Source organism: Pelecanus crispus, chromosome 8 (genome assembly GCF_030463565.1).
Source record: "Pelecanus crispus isolate bPelCri1 chromosome 8, bPelCri1.pri, whole genome shotgun sequence".
Lineage (NCBI taxonomy): Eukaryota > Metazoa > Chordata > Aves > Pelecaniformes > Pelecanidae > Pelecanus > Pelecanus crispus.
Window position 1 is genome coordinate 21,595,973 of NC_134650.1, and position 15,986 is coordinate 21,611,958.

General features: G+C 56.7%; 3 protein-coding genes across 3 annotated transcripts; all 3 read right to left on the minus strand.

Moving 5' to 3' along the window:
• Positions 1 to 2,228: 2,228 nt before the first annotated feature.
• On the minus strand, positions 2,229 to 4,724 carry LOC142594188 (protocadherin gamma-B6-like). The gene has a single exon (XM_075715663.1). The coding sequence runs from the start codon at positions 4,722 to 4,724 to the stop codon at positions 2,229 to 2,231; it is 2,496 nt and encodes an 831-aa protein (XP_075571778.1).
• A 2,521-nt stretch (positions 4,725 to 7,245) lies between these two features.
• On the minus strand, positions 7,246 to 10,147 carry LOC142594189 (protocadherin gamma-A10-like). Its single transcript, XM_075715664.1, has 2 exons — positions 7,741 to 10,147; positions 7,246 to 7,385 (listed from the first exon to the last, which is right to left on the minus strand). Exons 1-2 carry the CDS (start codon positions 10,145 to 10,147, stop codon positions 7,246 to 7,248), a joined length of 2,547 nt encoding a protein of 848 aa, XP_075571779.1.
• A 2,044-nt stretch (positions 10,148 to 12,191) lies between these two features.
• Positions 12,192 to 15,084, minus strand: LOC142594190 (protocadherin gamma-B6-like). Its single transcript, XM_075715668.1, has 2 exons — positions 12,631 to 15,084; positions 12,192 to 12,326 (listed from the first exon to the last, which is right to left on the minus strand). The coding sequence occupies exons 1-2, from the start codon at positions 15,082 to 15,084 to the stop codon at positions 12,192 to 12,194; spliced, it is 2,589 nt and encodes an 862-aa protein (XP_075571783.1).
• Positions 15,085 to 15,986: the final 902 nt, after the last annotated feature.

Consider the following 15,986-nt stretch of genomic DNA (forward strand, 5'->3'; position numbering starts at 1 on the left):
CTCCCGAATCTGAGCAAACCCTTTCAATGATATGTACATGAAAGACAACAAGCGGCTTTGGGAGTGCTGACACAAAAGTTGGGGAGCTAGAACACACCAGTGGGGTACTTTTCCAAACAATTGGATGAAGTCAGTAAAGGTTGGCCCGCCTGCTTGAGGGCAGTAGCGGCGACTGTAACCTTAACTGAGGAATCTCAAAAACTGACATTGGGTCAACTGATTACTGTGTTTGTACCTCATGCTGTATCATCTCTCCTTGAAAATAAGGGACATCATTGGATTTCCCTGAAGAATAGGTTAGCAAGATATCTTGCTTGAACAAGATGATGTCACACTTTCTCTGACCTCCAGCTTGAATCCTGCCGCCTTACTCCCAGTCTCTGAATCTGATGAATTGAAACATGACTGTTTAACCACTATTGAACAAATGTATTCCAGCAGACCAGATCTACGGGATGAACCCCTGCCTGACACAGAAGCAGAGCTCTTCACCCACGGTAGCAGCTGTATCTTGGAAGGAAAACAAGGAGCTGGATATGCAGTGGTAACAAATACCCAAACATCAGAAACCAGAGCGCTGCCTAGTAATACATCTGCTCAAAAGGCAGATTTGATAGCATTGACTTGAGCATTAGAACTGAGTCATGGGAAAAGAGTCAACATATACACTGATTCCAAATATGCATTTGGAGTGGTGCACGTGCAATTTGGAAAGAAGGAGGACTATTAAACTCACAAGGGACTCGAGGAAAATATGGGAAAGAGATTATGAAACTCTTGCAAGAAGTTCAACCAAAAGAGGTTGCAATAATTAAGGCTCACTAAAAAGGAAATAACACAGTTGTAGAAGGTAATTGAAAAGCTGATCGGTTAGCTAAAGAGGCAGCCCTGAAAGAGTAAAATTTAGAAGGACCCTTGATTCTGGGACCTCCTTTAAAACTGTCACCATGAAAATACACTGACAAAGAAAACCATTTAGCAGAACAATTAGACTGCTCCAAAAATGATCAAGGTTGGTGGGTAATGCCACTGAAACAATTATTGGTCCCTGAGAAAATGATGGAAGCTTTGCTTAAAAGGCTACACCAAGAAACACATGCAGGAGCAGATGCACTGGTATTAACTGCTAAGAGAGATATTTCTGGGCCCAAAATGCAGAATACAGAAGATAGTGTAGTGAAGAAATGTACAGTCTCTCGTGCCAATAACCACAAAATCAGAAAAAAGGTTATAGGGGGACTTGTAAAACAAGGAATAACTCCTGGGCAATACTGGCAAATAGAGTTTTCAGAATTACCTAAACGTAACCAGTATAAATATTTATTGGTATTAGTAGATACGTTCTCTGGTTGGCCCCAGGCTTTGCCTTGTTGTACCAACAAAACTAGAGAAGTAATTAATATCTTGTTAAACAAATTTTTAACTATAGATTTAAACTGAATGTTTGAATCATTACTCGATTTAGAGAATGGGTCCTTAAATTTAGGTCCAGACATCCTAGCACTTGGTAAAGGATCAAATACAACTTGCATGAATACCATGGCGTATCCCAAATATTACTGAAAATCTAGACGTTCAGTCAGATAAAATAAAACAATTGGCAAAAACAAGTTGTGACGTGAGGACCTCAATGGAAATGAGATGGTTAAAAAAAATAGTACATGAATTTGGACTGTCCCTTACTGTATGGTTGCAAAGATTGATACAAGGTATGATCTATATTACATATTACATATATTACATATATACATATTATGACATGTTACGGGAAATTATATCCTGTTACTGAAAAGAAATAGTGAGACATACGAGACTCATAACAAGAGGTCTCATAGTCTCACAGGGAGGAAATATACCGCGGAAAATGGAAATTTCTGCTGAACGAACCAATGAACCATGTGTAACAGGACCTGGCGGTTGGAGGGAGGAGCTAAGAGAGAAGGAAGTATTTACTCTGTCAATCAACTACGAAAAGAACTGGTGGCTATAACCTTGAAGGAAGGGGAACTGAGAAACTGATACAAGGGAACATCTTGCTCCACAAGGCACCGAAAAACGGGAGGACCGCCGAAGCACGGTAACTGGGGCAAAGGTGAAAACGGCGCTGGGAGATCAAGACCACCGACTCACAGTAGAGGATTAGTTCATTCGTTCACGGAGACATAGGTCGGACTAAGCGCCGAAGCAGACAAACGAGGAACAACAGCCCGCTGCCCGCGGCGTAGAGGTTAGGAAAGGCTCAGAGACAAGGACTGCGCGGGCTTACAGACCTGCGGTGCGTCGGGCTCCGCGGGCGGCTGTCCCGCGCCGGCGCTGCTGCTCGGGCTCCGCTTCCCGCAGGGCTCCCCGCCGAGAAGCTCCTCCGCGGGCAGGCTGGGCAGCGGCGGCGGCGGCGGCAGCCAAGCGCCCTCGGCGACGGCGCGGCCCGGCGCCACGCACAGGTTGTAGGAGGAGGGCAAGGTGCCCTCGCAGAAGTCGGCCGGGAAGGCGGCGCCGGCCACGGAGAAGCGCTGCGCGCCCAGGCAGCGCAGGACGGCGGGCGGCCCGGCCCGGCGCACCCGCGCCAGCACGGCCAGCGCCACGCTCAGCAGGAACAGGGCGGAGAGGAGCGCCAGCGCCAGCACCAGGTAGAACTGCAGCTCCGCCGGCGAGTCGGCGCCCGCCGCCCGCTCGCTCAGCTCCGGCAGCGCCTCCTGCAAGCTCTCGGCCAGCACCACGTGCAGCGTGGCCGTGGCCGACAGCGCCGGCTGCCCGTGGTCCTTCACCACGGCCACCAGCCGCTGCTTCGCCGCGTCCCTCTCCGACACGGCCCGCGCCGTCCGCACCTCGCCGCTGTGCAGCCCCACGCGGAACAGCGCCGGCTCCGCCGCCTGCACCAGCTCGTACGACAGCCACGCGTTGCGCCCCGCGTCCGCGTCCACCGCCACCACCTTGGCCACCAGGTACCCGGCCTCGGCCGACCGCGGCACCACCTCGAACGGCGCCGACCCCGCGCCCGCGCCCGCGCCCGCGCCCGCCGCCGGCCACAGCACCCGCGGCGCGTTGTCGTTGCGGTCCAGCACGAAGACGCGCACCGTCGCCGTCGAGCTCCGCGCCGGCGCCCCGCCGTCCTGCGCCCGCACCGCCACCGCGAACTCGCGGCACTGCTCGTAGTCGAAGGACCGCTGCGCGTACACCGCGCCGCTCCGCGCCTCCACCGACACGTACGGCGCCGCGCCCGCCGCGCCCGCGCTGCCGCCCGCCAGCCAGTAGCTCACGCGCCCGTTGGCGCCCGCGTCCGCGTCCCGCGCGCGCACGCGCAGCACCGGCGCGCCCGCCGCGTTGTTCTCCGCCACGTAGGCGCTGTAGGCGGCCTCCTCGAACACCGGCGCGTTGTCGTTCACGTCCGACACCTCCAGCACCAGCGCCGCGCGGCTCGAGAGCGCCGGGATGCCCCGGTCCCTCGCAATGATAGTGATATTGTAAGCGGAGACTTTTTCCCTGTCCAGGGCACTGTCTACTATTAGTTTATAGATGTTCTCTGAAGACGGTTCTAGTCTGAAAGGCAAGTCGCTGTCGATGTTGCAGGTCAATTCTCCGTTATCCCCTGAGTCTCTGTCACGGACATTGATCACAGCTACAACTGTGCCCGTGACCGAGTCTTCGGGTATCGGATTCAAGACAGGCAGGAGGGAAAGGGTTGGCGCATTGTCGTTCACGTCTAGAATGTCTATGTGTATTTTGGCGTGCGCACTCAGCCCGCCCCCGTCCTTGCCTTCAACACTTGCTTCGTAATATTTCTCTTCTTCATAATCTAAGGGGCCTGTAAGCTTCACGTCCCCTGTCCTGGAGTCCAGAGTGAAGAGCTGGCGAGCACTGTTTGCAATGTCACTGAACGAGTAGGTAATTTCTGCATTTGTACCTTCGTCGCCGTCAGTAGCTTTCACCTGAAAAGCTAAGGAGCCCTCTGGCAGGTTTTCCAGCAGTCGAACCTTGTAGATCTCTTTGGTGAATACCGGCGGGTTGTCATTTGCGTCGGTCACGTTAATCTTAATCTGGGCGGTCCCGGATCGGACTGGATCGCCACCATCCACCGCCGTCAGTATCAAATGGTGATTTCTCTGTTTTTCTCGATCTAAGCTTTTCTCCAGCACTAATTCCGGCTGCTTCGTCCCATCAGGACTCTCCTTCACTACAAGGGAGAAGAGCGGGTTGTGGGTAAGTTGGTAGTTTTGTAAAGAGTTCGCCCCAATGTCGGGGTCTCTGCCACTTCCCAAGGGGAACCTGGCCCCAGGAGGCGTGGACTCGATCATTTCTATGGCAACAAATTCTCTGTCAAACTGCGGCGCATTGTCGTTGATATCCTGGATAGTAACGCTTACATGAAATATATTGAAAGGGTTTTCCACAACTGCGTCCAAACTGAGGACACAGGGCGACACGGCCCGGCAGATGCCCTCTCGGTCTATCCTCTCGTTTACCCGCAGATTTGTATTATCTTCCCCGAGAGTGAAGTATTGCTTTTCGTCACGAGAGACTATCCGCAGCTTGCGTGCCGGCAGGTCCGCCGGGCTCAGCCCCAGGTCCCGCGCCAGCGGCCCCACCAGCGAGCCTCTGCCCAGCTCCTCGGGGATGGCGTAGCGGATCCGCTCCGGCGCCGCCCGGCAGCACACCGGCAGCAGCACGGCCAAGAGCGCGAGCTGCCCGGCGGCTGCCCGGCCCTGCGCTGCCGGTCGGACCTCCATTCTCTGCTTTGCTGAAGCGTATTCTGCAGACGATTTTACGTAAGGGTTTCCGAGCATCTGAATCAGTACCTGACAGAAATAAACATGTGAAATCCCTGTTGCCTGTGGGAGGACGGGCTGAGCCGGGGAATTCCTGCTCTTCTTCTCTGCTCTGCTCCGTGCGGAGCGGCACTGCGCGCGCGCCGGGGCCGGGGAGGAGCCGATGGCGGAGCCGCTTCTCCGCTTTGGCCAACAGTGACACCCTGAGTCCGTGCCTGAGAACCGCAGCGTCCGAGAGGAAGAGAACAGCCCGAAGGTCCTGCCACGCACATCCTTAAATCGCACGCACACGCGGGTTGGAAAATACAGATGTTGTCAGTAGCGTGAAACAGAAAACTTTTATCTGTGCTGAAACGGTGCACCTAGGAATTCCCATTGTCTGAATTTCTTACCCTTGCAAGTATTCTGCAAGACAAATCCTCCCCCATTGCTCCGAGGATGTTGGGCAGGATCTCTATCTCTGCCCCACAGTGATCTCACTGGTCTCGACGGTGCGGGCGTGTCCCCGCTGCCATCTCCTCACCACCGTGAGAGAAATGGCAGGACGGGACGAACGCTGAAGGGCTGCTCGTAGATAGCGGTTTTATTTTCGATAGTTGGAAGATCCCGAACTAGCATTCAGCTTTCCCACTTTGAACGGTGATCGCTGATGGACGAGCAAAGCCGGGAATCCCAGCCACTGAGAAAACCAGAGTGGTCACACCAGACCTACCGGATCCCATCTCTTTCGACATTTAACACCCAGTATCACCGTATCAGTGCCATACAACCCAACCCCGAATTTCTTTTGTCTGTGTCTCTGACAAACCACGTCCTCATCTCCTAAGCCAGCCATTACTACAGTGGGTCTCAAACCTTAAGAATATTTTCTGGCAAATGTCGATGGCTGCTACTGTTGCTTGAACAAGCCAAGAGAAATCAGACACATCCCACCCTCATGAAAAGCCGTTTTATCTCACCTGTACATTAAAACCTCGTCTCTCTTGTGTGAAGAAGAGAGTGAAAAAGTGAAAGTGAAGGGGGAAAAAAAAAAAGACCTGAAGGAGGGCTCTATCACCACAACCCCTTATTCAGAAGACAAGAAACGGTTACAAAACCCTCCACACTACCTACCCAGCAGAGTAGCTCTCGCATACACACCAACGCTGAGTCTCTGCAGATGCCAGTGTGAAGACTTCCTCCCCTTCTCAGTAAGGTGTCATTAGAAAACATGTTTTCCTGCTAACTCTGGCCATTCATCCAGTGGAGGATAATTTCTTTTCCTCCAGCTGCACATATACACAACTCATGGTAACAAGTGAGTAACCTATCAGAACAAGAAGTTGGTTTGACTTTGTAGTGTTTCAGGAGTCAAGAGGTAGCAGGCATGTGGGCTTCTCTATACGAGGTCTAGAGAAGGATGTGGGTCATACATACATACAGGGACAGGGAGACTGCTGAAACATGTCGGTGTCAATTTACTGCCTTCCTATATGGCAAGCATTGCCTATAACAAACCAGAAACACATTTTCATGCATCTTCTCACACGTAAACACCCTCCGAATCACTGTTTGCATGCTGAGATGGATGTCTTCTAGTTCCAGGATTTTCTTTTCCCCCTTGTACCCAAGCCTGCAGACCACAGCGCAGTTAAGTCCCAGGAGGACGCAGCTAAGAACCAGCCTGCATCAGAGGGAAACATTTTCTTCCCACATGCATATCGCATGTGAGTTTGTGTCTGATGGATGGAAGCAGAAAGGAGTAGCGACCACAAGGTTAGTTCATGTGAAGCACAAGGTTATGTCTCAACTTACATTCCTACCACGCACAAAAAAAACTGTACAAAGTCACAATATTTCAGCAAGATCTAGGATCAGCACAAAAAGATCTGTGTGGACCTTCACGGGAACCTTACAGTATGATTTTCTCTCAACTTGAAAGCAGTCATTTTAATGTGCCACTTGTTTATTTTATTTAAAATACAAGGATACAATGTATCACCAGCTTAAATAGCAGAATACCAAACAATAGAGCAACGTAATATTATTCATTAATTGTATTCCTGAAGTCCTAAAAGCCTGTTCAGTCCATGATGAAAGATCAGTAATGGAGGAAATAAGGCAGACTGCTTCCAAGACAGCCTGTTTGGTAGATGCTTTCAGAATGGCGTGTTTGGCGGGAAAAAAGTTTTAATATTATAAGGAAATGAAGGAATAAAATATTTTATATTCGCAGATTAACTCACATTCCGAAATTAGATGCACGATAAACAGACTGTGATGAATCATACTTTATTTTAAAATATATTCCAACTGTATTCTAGTAAATATACTCTATTTCGATGTCTATGCCTGTACACTACGACATTACATTTGTATCAAATCCAAGGGTTAAGTCACGAAGCCCAGCTGTGGGAAAAAACTCGATGGATTATCAGAGGAATTTTTCACCATGTAATACGAATCTATTCATAGAACTTTGAGTGTCCTTATATGGGATTGATTATATTCGTTTGTTGAAGGCGCGATCCAAGCAACCTGGGACTTCAGTGATGTTGGCTTTTTGGGGTACAATGTTGCCAAATTCTACCAGCATTTGAGAGCTGATACGGGGGATGGAAATGAAATCGTAGTAACTGGTTACTTAAAAAATTTCAAGGAAGTGTCAGAGGAAGACCAAAAGACTGAAATCTCCTTGTGCAGTTGCAAGTGAAAAGGAACCATCCAGCCTTAGAGAAAGTCAAATACAATGAGCTCTGCCCAGCAGGTACAGAACATGGCACAAGAAACACACATAGCAGGGTCAGCACATGTTCAGGAGGTGACATTCATGAGCTGGGGACCATGGTAAAACGTGATTTCCAAGACTGCGAACCGTGCACTTTGAAATGCCCGTGGCTGCCTGAAGAATCCTAAGTACCACGTACACAAAGGAAAGTTGAAAAAAAATAACATACCTGAAAGGAAACTTGGCCACAATTCTCGGCAAGGTGATTACCCGCAGGGACGGTATCACCTGTAGCCTCAGCCGGCGGCCGGGCCGGGAGGGTGTCGCAGCAGCTGCCGGCCGACAGGCGGAGCTGGCTCTTGCGCGAGTCGGCGGTGAGCGACACCTCGTGCGAGTAGGAGTGCAGGAAGGCGCGGACGCCGTCGATGCCCACGAAGTGCGAGGCCGGGACGCCGCGCAAGGCGCCGCTGCCCGCCGCCAGCAGCTGCGAGCGGCGCCAGCGCCGCAGGCGCAGCGCCAGCAGCAGCAGCAGGAAGGCGAGGAAGAGGCAGGACACGGCCGCCACGGCCACCACCAGCCACCGCGTCAGGCTGCCGGCCGGCTCGCCCGGCGCTGCCGCCGCCGCCGCCGCCGCCGCGCTGCCCAGCTCCGACAGCAGCTCGGCCACGCTCTCGGCCAGCACCACCGTCAGCGTGGCCGTGGCCGACAGCGCCGGCCGCCCGTGGTCCTTCACCACCACCACCAGGCTCTGCCGCGCCGCGTCGCGGGCCAGCGCGAAGCGCGCCGTGCGCACCTCGCCGCTGTGCAGCCCCACGCGGAACAGCCCCGGCTCCGTCGCCTTGGCCAGCTCGTACGACAGCCACGCGTTCTGCCCCGCGTCCGCGTCCACCGCCACCACCTTGGCCACCAGCGCCCCGGGCTCCGCCGAGCGCGGCGCCAGCTCCACGCCCGCCCAGCCCGCGCCCGGCGCCGGCGCCGGCGGCGGGTACAGCACCTGCGGCGCGTTGTCGTTCTCGTCCACGATCACGAGCCGCACCGACACGTTGCTGCTCAGCGCCGGCGCGCCGCCGTCCTCCGCCCGCACCCACAGCCCCACCTCGCGCACCTCCTCGTAGTCGAAGGAGCGCAGCGCGTACAGCGCGCCCGTCTCCGCCTGCACCGACACGTAGGACGAGAGCGGCGCGCCCCGCACCCGCCCCTCCGACAGCCGGTACCGCACGCGCGCGTTCTGCCCCCAGTCCGCGTCCGCCGCCCGCACCGTCAGCACCAGCGCGCCCGCCGCGTTGTTCTCGGGCAGCCGGGCGCTGTAGCGCGCCTCCGCGAACACCGGCGCGTTGTCGTTCACGTCCAGCACCCGCAGCGCCAGCACCGCGCTGCTCCACAGCGCCGGCGACCCGCCGTCCGCCGCCCGCACCGTCACGTTGTACTCCGCCACCTCCTCCCGGTCCAGCTCCCTCGCCGTCACCACGCGGTAGTAGTCCTCGAAGGACTTCTCCAGCCGGAACGGGAGGCGCTCGGCGATGCTGCACCGCACCTCGCCGTTCGCCCCCGAGTCGCGGTCCTGCACGTGCAGCAGGGCCACCACCGTCCCCGCCGGGGCGTCCTCAGAGATCGCGCTCACCGACGACGACACTGTCAATTCGGGCGCGTTGTCGTTGACGTCTGTCACCGTGATCGAGACTTTCGCCGTGTCGGAAAGACCCCCGCCGTCCCGTGCCTGCACCTCCAGTTCGTACGAGTCGCCTTCCTCGAAGTCCAAGCTCCGCAGCAGCGTGATCGCTCCCGTCTCGCTGTCCAGCTGGAAAATCTGCGAGGCTTTAAGGGAAGGGGTTTGAAATGTATATCTGACTTCGCCGTTCAGCCCGTCGTCGGCGTCGGTGGCCGTGAGGGTGACGAGGGCGGAGCCCACGGGCACGTCCTCCGGCACACGCACCGCGTACTCCGCCTGGCTGAACACGGGCGCGTTGTCGTTCGCGTCCAGCACCGCCACGCGGATCCGCGCCGTGCCCGTGCGCGCCGGCTCTCCGCCGTCGCTCGCCCTCAGCACCAGCTCGTGAAACGCCGCCTCCTCCCGGTCCAGCGCCTTCGCCACCACCAGCTCGGGACGCTCATCCCCGCCGGGGCCCGCCTGCACGGCCAGCGAGAAGTGCTCGTCGCCGCTCAGCTCGTAGCTCTGCAGGGAATTCGGACCCACGTCCGGGTCGTGAGCTCTAGCCAAGGGAAACCGCGACCCCGGCGCTGTCGTCTCGCTCATTCTCTCCTCCAGTACGATTTCCTTGAAGCTGGGCGCGTTGTCGTTAATGTCCGTGATTTCCACTTCGATTCCATAAACCTTCATTTCCCCCTCCACTATCACCTCACACCGCAGCACGCATTGCGTTATGCTCTCGCACAGCTGCTCTCTGTCTATCCTCTCCGCCGTCACTAAATGTCCCGTCCTGCCGTGCAGGGTGAAATACTGCGTCCTACCTCTGTCTAGGATGCGGACGCCGCCGTGGCGGAGCGCCGGCAGCTCCAGCCCCAGGTCCTTGGCCACGTCGCCCACGAACGAGCCCTTCGGCATCTCCTCGGGAACCGAGTACCGCAGCTGCCCCCACGCCGCCTCCCACGCCGCCACCAGGACGCACCACAGCAGGGCTCGCTCCCGCCGGACCCGGCGCCTCCCCGCCGCGCACATCGCCGCCGCCGCACCGCCGGCACCGCACCACCGCCCGCCGATCCGCCGATCCGCCTCCCGCTCCGGCTGCCGCTCCGGCTGCCGCTCCGGTTTAGGCTCGCCGCTTCGCCCGCGGCCGACGGACCCTCCGCCTCGCTGCAGCACGGCTCCGCACCGCGGGGACGCTCGCAGAACGCCCGCCCGCCGAGCCAGCCAGCGAGCGAGCGAGCGAGCGAGCGAGCCGGGCCGCAGCGGGCGGGGCTGCCTGCAGCGCTCCGGCCTTCCTCTCGCTCCTCCTCGGTCAACAGCGGCGCCCGCAGCCTCCTCCCGGCACTGCAGGCACCGAGCGCTGCCCGGCGCTGCCCGCCCGGCCTTGCCCACGGGCAGCTCGCGGGGACCGGACCGCCGCCACGCACACATCGGCTCCCGCACAGCGCTCAGCTCCTGCCTTGGCTTCCCCCCCCCCACCCCCCCAGCACATCTCTTCTATTCTCCTCGAGGCGATCACAACCAGGACGAAGGCAGAGGCCTCCCGTGGCAATGGCATTTGTACTGCACGGGAAAAATTACTTGCTACTGGTATATATGGAAAGTAAAAAGTAGTTTCTCTTAATATGAATGTACAATATTATTACTCTTATCCCACTCGTCCAAAAGCACAATGCCCATCACGAATCTTTGCAGCCATCGTGCTTGAATGACTCGTACAAGGATAGCAAAAGAAAACAGGCTCGGAAGTACAACACATGTGACGTTCACACCCACCCCCCGGAGAACCAGAGGTATCAGGCTCATTAACCGAAGCAGCAGCAACTTTATATGCTTCAGTCCATACGGAACACGGTCTAAATTAACCACTCCACCATTGTTGACTGAGATCAGACATTTGAAGGCTGAAGAAGGTGGGGGCCAATCAACTGAAACGGAGAACCTAAGCTCCCCAAGCCCGCACAACTCCTGAGGAGGTGGGGCTGCTCAGGCACCTGCCACGGGCTCTGGGATTTCTCCCTAGAAGACCTTCCTGGGAACACACTACAGGTTCTTGTAATGGTCATGTAATATAGATATCAAGTTGTCTTAATACGACGTATAGAATATTACGAGTCTTAGTCTATTAGTCCAAATGCACATGCCCACTACGAATTGCACATGACTTTTTTCTCAGCCTTTCTGCAGGTCAAAGCAGCCTCATACTGGAAAGGCACCAGCCACATTAGTTTCCCAAACCATGACCAAGAGCACAGGCGAGCAATGAAGATCCGCCCTCAAAGGCGTCCTCCTCAGCGATTGCGCTCCCCTCTCGACTTTGTTACTTTTCACGTGCTCATCGAAGGCTGCTCTGAATTGGTCTTCCTTTCCCCTCCTTCTCCAACCACCCGTTCAGAATTTTTCGTCATACACTTACACGCTACAGGCCGTGCTTACACCTCAGACTCAGTGCTCCATTCTAGAGTAACTCAGCAGCAGGAAGCGATGCACATGCACCCTCCGTTCGGGGGTCTGTTACAAAAATAAAACAGCTAGCATATTGAACACCCTTAGCGTTAAACGCTAGCAACCAGGACAAAGTACATATTCTGTGGAAAACTTGATAGAAAAAGAAGACAGGTTCAGAAAAACAAAGCACGATTTTCTTTTTTAGATCCCATTCTACGCCTTTGTAGAGCAGAGAGATGAGGAACGGTAAACAAGAGGGAACCACTACTCAGGGTGGAACACAAAAAGAGAAATAATTGCCCAAAACCCCAAAACTCGGACAAGACTAACCCGTCCCACTAACGCTCCCATTTCCGTAGCAGCCTTCCACCCAAAGATGTGACGGCACACGGCAGAAGGGAGGAACATTCGTTAGGGAGGAGCAATCTGTAAGTTCCCCTTTCATGGAGCCACACACGCGTTTCCTTTAGGAGTCAAAAGAGAAAGAGCATTAAACCAACGGGGTTTGGTGCAGCTGACACCCAGGTGCAAGCACATCACTTCGGGAAAAAGCGATCAGGAAGGAAAAATCTCAAACATCGAGTGTCAGTCCCATTTTCCCGACTCTGCCATGTAGAATCAGCGCATCTCATTCTACACAGTAAGGATCCACCTTCACCGCCAGTAACTCATAACATTTCAGACAACACAGGTTTCGTAGAGAAAATTCTTCGGCTGAACCTGAACGTGTGATGAACGAAGAGGTGCCGTCGCTAACTGCCCACTGAGCAGAAAATCAACAAACGCAAAACGTCAGTCGGAGCTCCACCACACTTGTACCGTTTTGTCCAGCACAAGCTGAATGGCAAGAAACGCTCTGAACCTACACGAGTGACAGCTGGTGACGCGGGAAGTGCCGCTTCGTACTGCCCGCTGCTAAAAAGACACAGTGGAGGATTAGTTCATTCGTTCACGGAGACATAGGTCGGACTAAGCGCCGAAGCAGACAAACGAGGAACAACAGCCCGCTGCCCGCGGCGTAGAGGTTAGGAAAGGCTCAGAGACAAGGACTGCGCGGGCTTACAGACCTGCGGTGCGTCGGGCTCCGCGGGCGGCTGTCCCGCGCCGGCGCTGCTGCTCGGGCTCCGCTTCCCGCAGGGCTCCCCGCCGAGAAGCTCCTCCGCGGGCAGGCTGGGCAGCGGCGGCGGCGGCGGCAGCCAAGCGCCCTCGGCGACGGCGCGGCCCGGCGCCACGCACAGGTTGTAGGAGGAGGGCAAGGTGCCCTCGCAGAAGTCGGCCGGGAAGGCGGCGCCGGCCACGGAGAAGCGCTGCGCGCCCAGGCAGCGCAGGACGGCGGGCGGCCCGGCCCGGCGCACCCGCGCCAGCACGGCCAGCGCCACGCTCAGCAGGAACAGGGCGGAGAGGAGCGCCAGCGCCAGCACCAGGTAGAACTGCAGCTCCGCCGGCGAGTCGGCGCCCGCCGCCCGCTCGCTCAGCTCCGGCAGCGCCTCCTGCAAGCTCTCGGCCAGCACCACGTGCAGCGTGGCCGTGGCCGACAGCGCCGGCTGCCCGTGGTCCTTCACCACGGCCACCAGCCGCTGCTTCGCCGCGTCCCTCTCCGACACGGCCCGCGCCGTCCGCACCTCGCCGCTGTGCAGCCCCACGCGGAACAGCGCCGGCTCCGCCGCCTGCACCAGCTCGTACGACAGCCACGCGTTGCGCCCCGCGTCCGCGTCCACCGCCACCACCTTGGCCACCAGGTACCCGGCCTCGGCCGACCGCGGCACCACCTCGAACGGCGCCGACCCCGCGCCCGCGCCCGCGCCCGCGCCCGCCGCCGGCCACAGCACCCGCGGCGCGTTGTCGTTGCGGTCCAGCACGAAGACGCGCACCGTCGCCGTCGAGCTCCGCGCCGGCGCCCCGCCGTCCTGCGCCCGCACCGCCACCGCGAACTCGCGGCACTGCTCGTAGTCGAAGGACCGCTGCGCGTACACCGCGCCGCTCCGCGCCTCCACCGACACGTACGGCGCCGCGCCCGCCGCGCCCGCGCTGCCGCCCGCCAGCCAGTAGCTCACGCGCCCGTTGGCGCCCGCGTCCGCGTCCCGCGCGCGCACGCGCAGCACCGGCGCGCCCGCCGCGTTGTTCTCCGCCACGTAGGCGCTGTAGGCGGCCTCCTCGAACACCGGCGCGTTGTCGTTCACGTCCGACACCTCCAGCACCAGCGCCGCGCGGCTCGAGAGCGCCGGGATGCCCCGGTCCCTCGCAATGATAGTGATATTGTAAGCGGAGACTTTTTCCCTGTCCAGGGCACTGTCTACTATTAGTTTATAGATGTTCTCTGAAGACGGTTCTAGTCTGAAAGGCAAGTCGCTGTCGATGTTGCAGGTCAATTCTCCGTTATCCCCTGAGTCTCTGTCACGGACATTGATCACAGCTACAACTGTGCCCGTGACCGAGTCTTCGGGTATCGGATTCAAGACAGGCAGGAGGGAAAGGGTTGGCGCATTGTCGTTCACGTCTAGAATGTCTATGTGTATTTTGGCGTGCGCACTCAGCCCGCCCCCGTCCTTGCCTTCAACACTTGCTTCGTAATATTTCTCTTCTTCATAATCTAAGGGGCCTGTAAGCTTCACGTCCCCTGTCCTGGAGTCCAGAGTGAAGAGCTGGCGAGCACTGTTTGCAATGTCACTGAACGAGTAGGTAATTTCTGCATTTGTACCTTCGTCGCCGTCAGTAGCTTTCACCTGAAAAGCTAAGGAGCCCTCTGGCAGGTTTTCCAGCAGTCGAACCTTGTAGATCTCTTTGGTGAATACCGGCGGGTTGTCATTTGCGTCGGTCACGTTAATCTTAATCTGGGCGGTCCCGGATCGGACTGGATCGCCACCATCCACCGCCGTCAGTATCAAATGGTGATTTCTCTGTTTTTCTCGATCTAAGCTTTTCTCCAGCACTAATTCCGGCTGCTTCGTCCCATCAGGACTCTCCTTCACTACAAGGGAGAAGAGCGGGTTGTGGGTAAGTTGGTAGTTTTGTAAAGAGTTCGCCCCAATGTCGGGGTCTCTGCCACTTCCCAAGGGGAACCTGGCCCCAGGAGGCGTGGACTCGATCATTTCTATGGCAACAAATTCTCTGTCAAACTGCGGCGCATTGTCGTTGATATCCTGGATAGTAACGCTTACATGAAATATATTGAAAGGGTTTTCCACAACTGCGTCCAAACTGAGGACACAGGGCGACACGGCCCGGCAGATGCCCTCTCGGTCTATCCTCTCGTTTACCCGCAGATTTGTATTATCTTCCCCGAGAGTGAAGTATTGCTTTTCGTCACGAGAGACTATCCGCAGCTTGCGTGCCGGCAGGTCCGCCGGGCTCAGCCCCAGGTCCCGCGCCAGCGGCCCCACCAGCGAGCCTCTGCCCAGCTCCTCGGGGATGGCGTAGCGGATCCGCTCCGGCGCCGCCCGGCAGCACACCGGCAGCAGCACGGCCAAGAGCGCGAGCTGCCCGGCGGCTGCCCGGCCCTGCGCTGCCGGTCGGACCTCCATTCTCTGCTTTGCTGAAGCGTATTCTGCAGACGATTTTACGTAAGGGTTTCCGAGCATCTGAATCAGTACCTGACAGAAATAAACATGTGAAATCCCTGTTGCCTGTGGGAGGACGGGCTGAGCCGGGGAATTCCTGCTCTTCTTCTCTGCTCTGCTCCGTGCGGAGCGGCACTGCGCGCGCGCCGGGGCCGGGGAGGAGCCGATGGCGGAGCCGCTTCTCCGCTTTGGCCAACAGTGACACCCTGAGTCCGTGCCTGAGAACCGCAGCGTCCGAGAGGAAGAGAACAGCCCGAAGGTCCTGCCACGCACATCCTTAAATCGCACGCACACGCGGGTTGGAAAATACAGATGTTGTCAGTAGCGTGAAACAGAAAACTTTTATCTGTGCTGAAACGGTGCACCTAGGAATTCCCATTGTCTGAATTTCTTACCCTTGCAAGTATTCTGCAAGACAAATCCTCCCCCATTGCTCCGAGGATGTTGGGCAGGATCTCTATCTCTGCCCCACAGTGATCTCACTGGTCTCGACGGTGCGGGCGTGTCCCCGCTGCCATCTCCTCACCACCGTGAGAGAAATGGCAGGACGGGACGAACGCTGAAGGGCTGCTCGTAGATAGCGGTTTTATTTTCGATAGTTGGAAGATCCCGAACTAGCATTCAGCTTTCCCACTTTGAACGGTGATCGCTGATGGACGAGCAAAGCCGGGAATCCCAGCCACTGAGAAAACCAGAGTGGTCACACCAGACCTACCGGATCCCATCTCTTTCGACATTTAACACCCAGTATCACCGTATCAGTGCCATACAACCCAACCCCGAATTTCTTTTGTCTGTGTCTCTGACAAACCACGTCCTCATCTCCTAAGCCAGCCATTACTACAGTGGGTCTCAAACCTTAAGAA

Bases quoted from the DNA above. Each gene is read 5' to 3' on its own strand.
- LOC142594189 (XM_075715664.1), bottom strand. From the start codon at position 10,147: ATGTGCGCGGCGGGGAGGCGCCGGGTCCGGCGGGAGCGAGCCCTGCTG. The intron at 7,386-7,740 runs GTAATCACCTTG...AAATTTTTTAAG, and splicing joins AGGTGATACCGTCCCTGCGG to TAACCAGTTACTACGATTTC.
- LOC142594188 (XM_075715663.1), bottom strand. From the start codon at position 4,724: ATGGAGGTCCGACCGGCAGCGCAGGGCCGGGCAGCCGCCGGGCAGCTC.
- LOC142594190 (XM_075715668.1), bottom strand. From the start codon at position 15,084: ATGGAGGTCCGACCGGCAGCGCAGGGCCGGGCAGCCGCCGGGCAGCTC. The intron at 12,327-12,630 runs GTCTGTAAGCCC...TTTTCTGCTCAG, and splicing joins CGGAGCCCGACGCACCGCAG to TGGGCAGTTAGCGACGGCAC.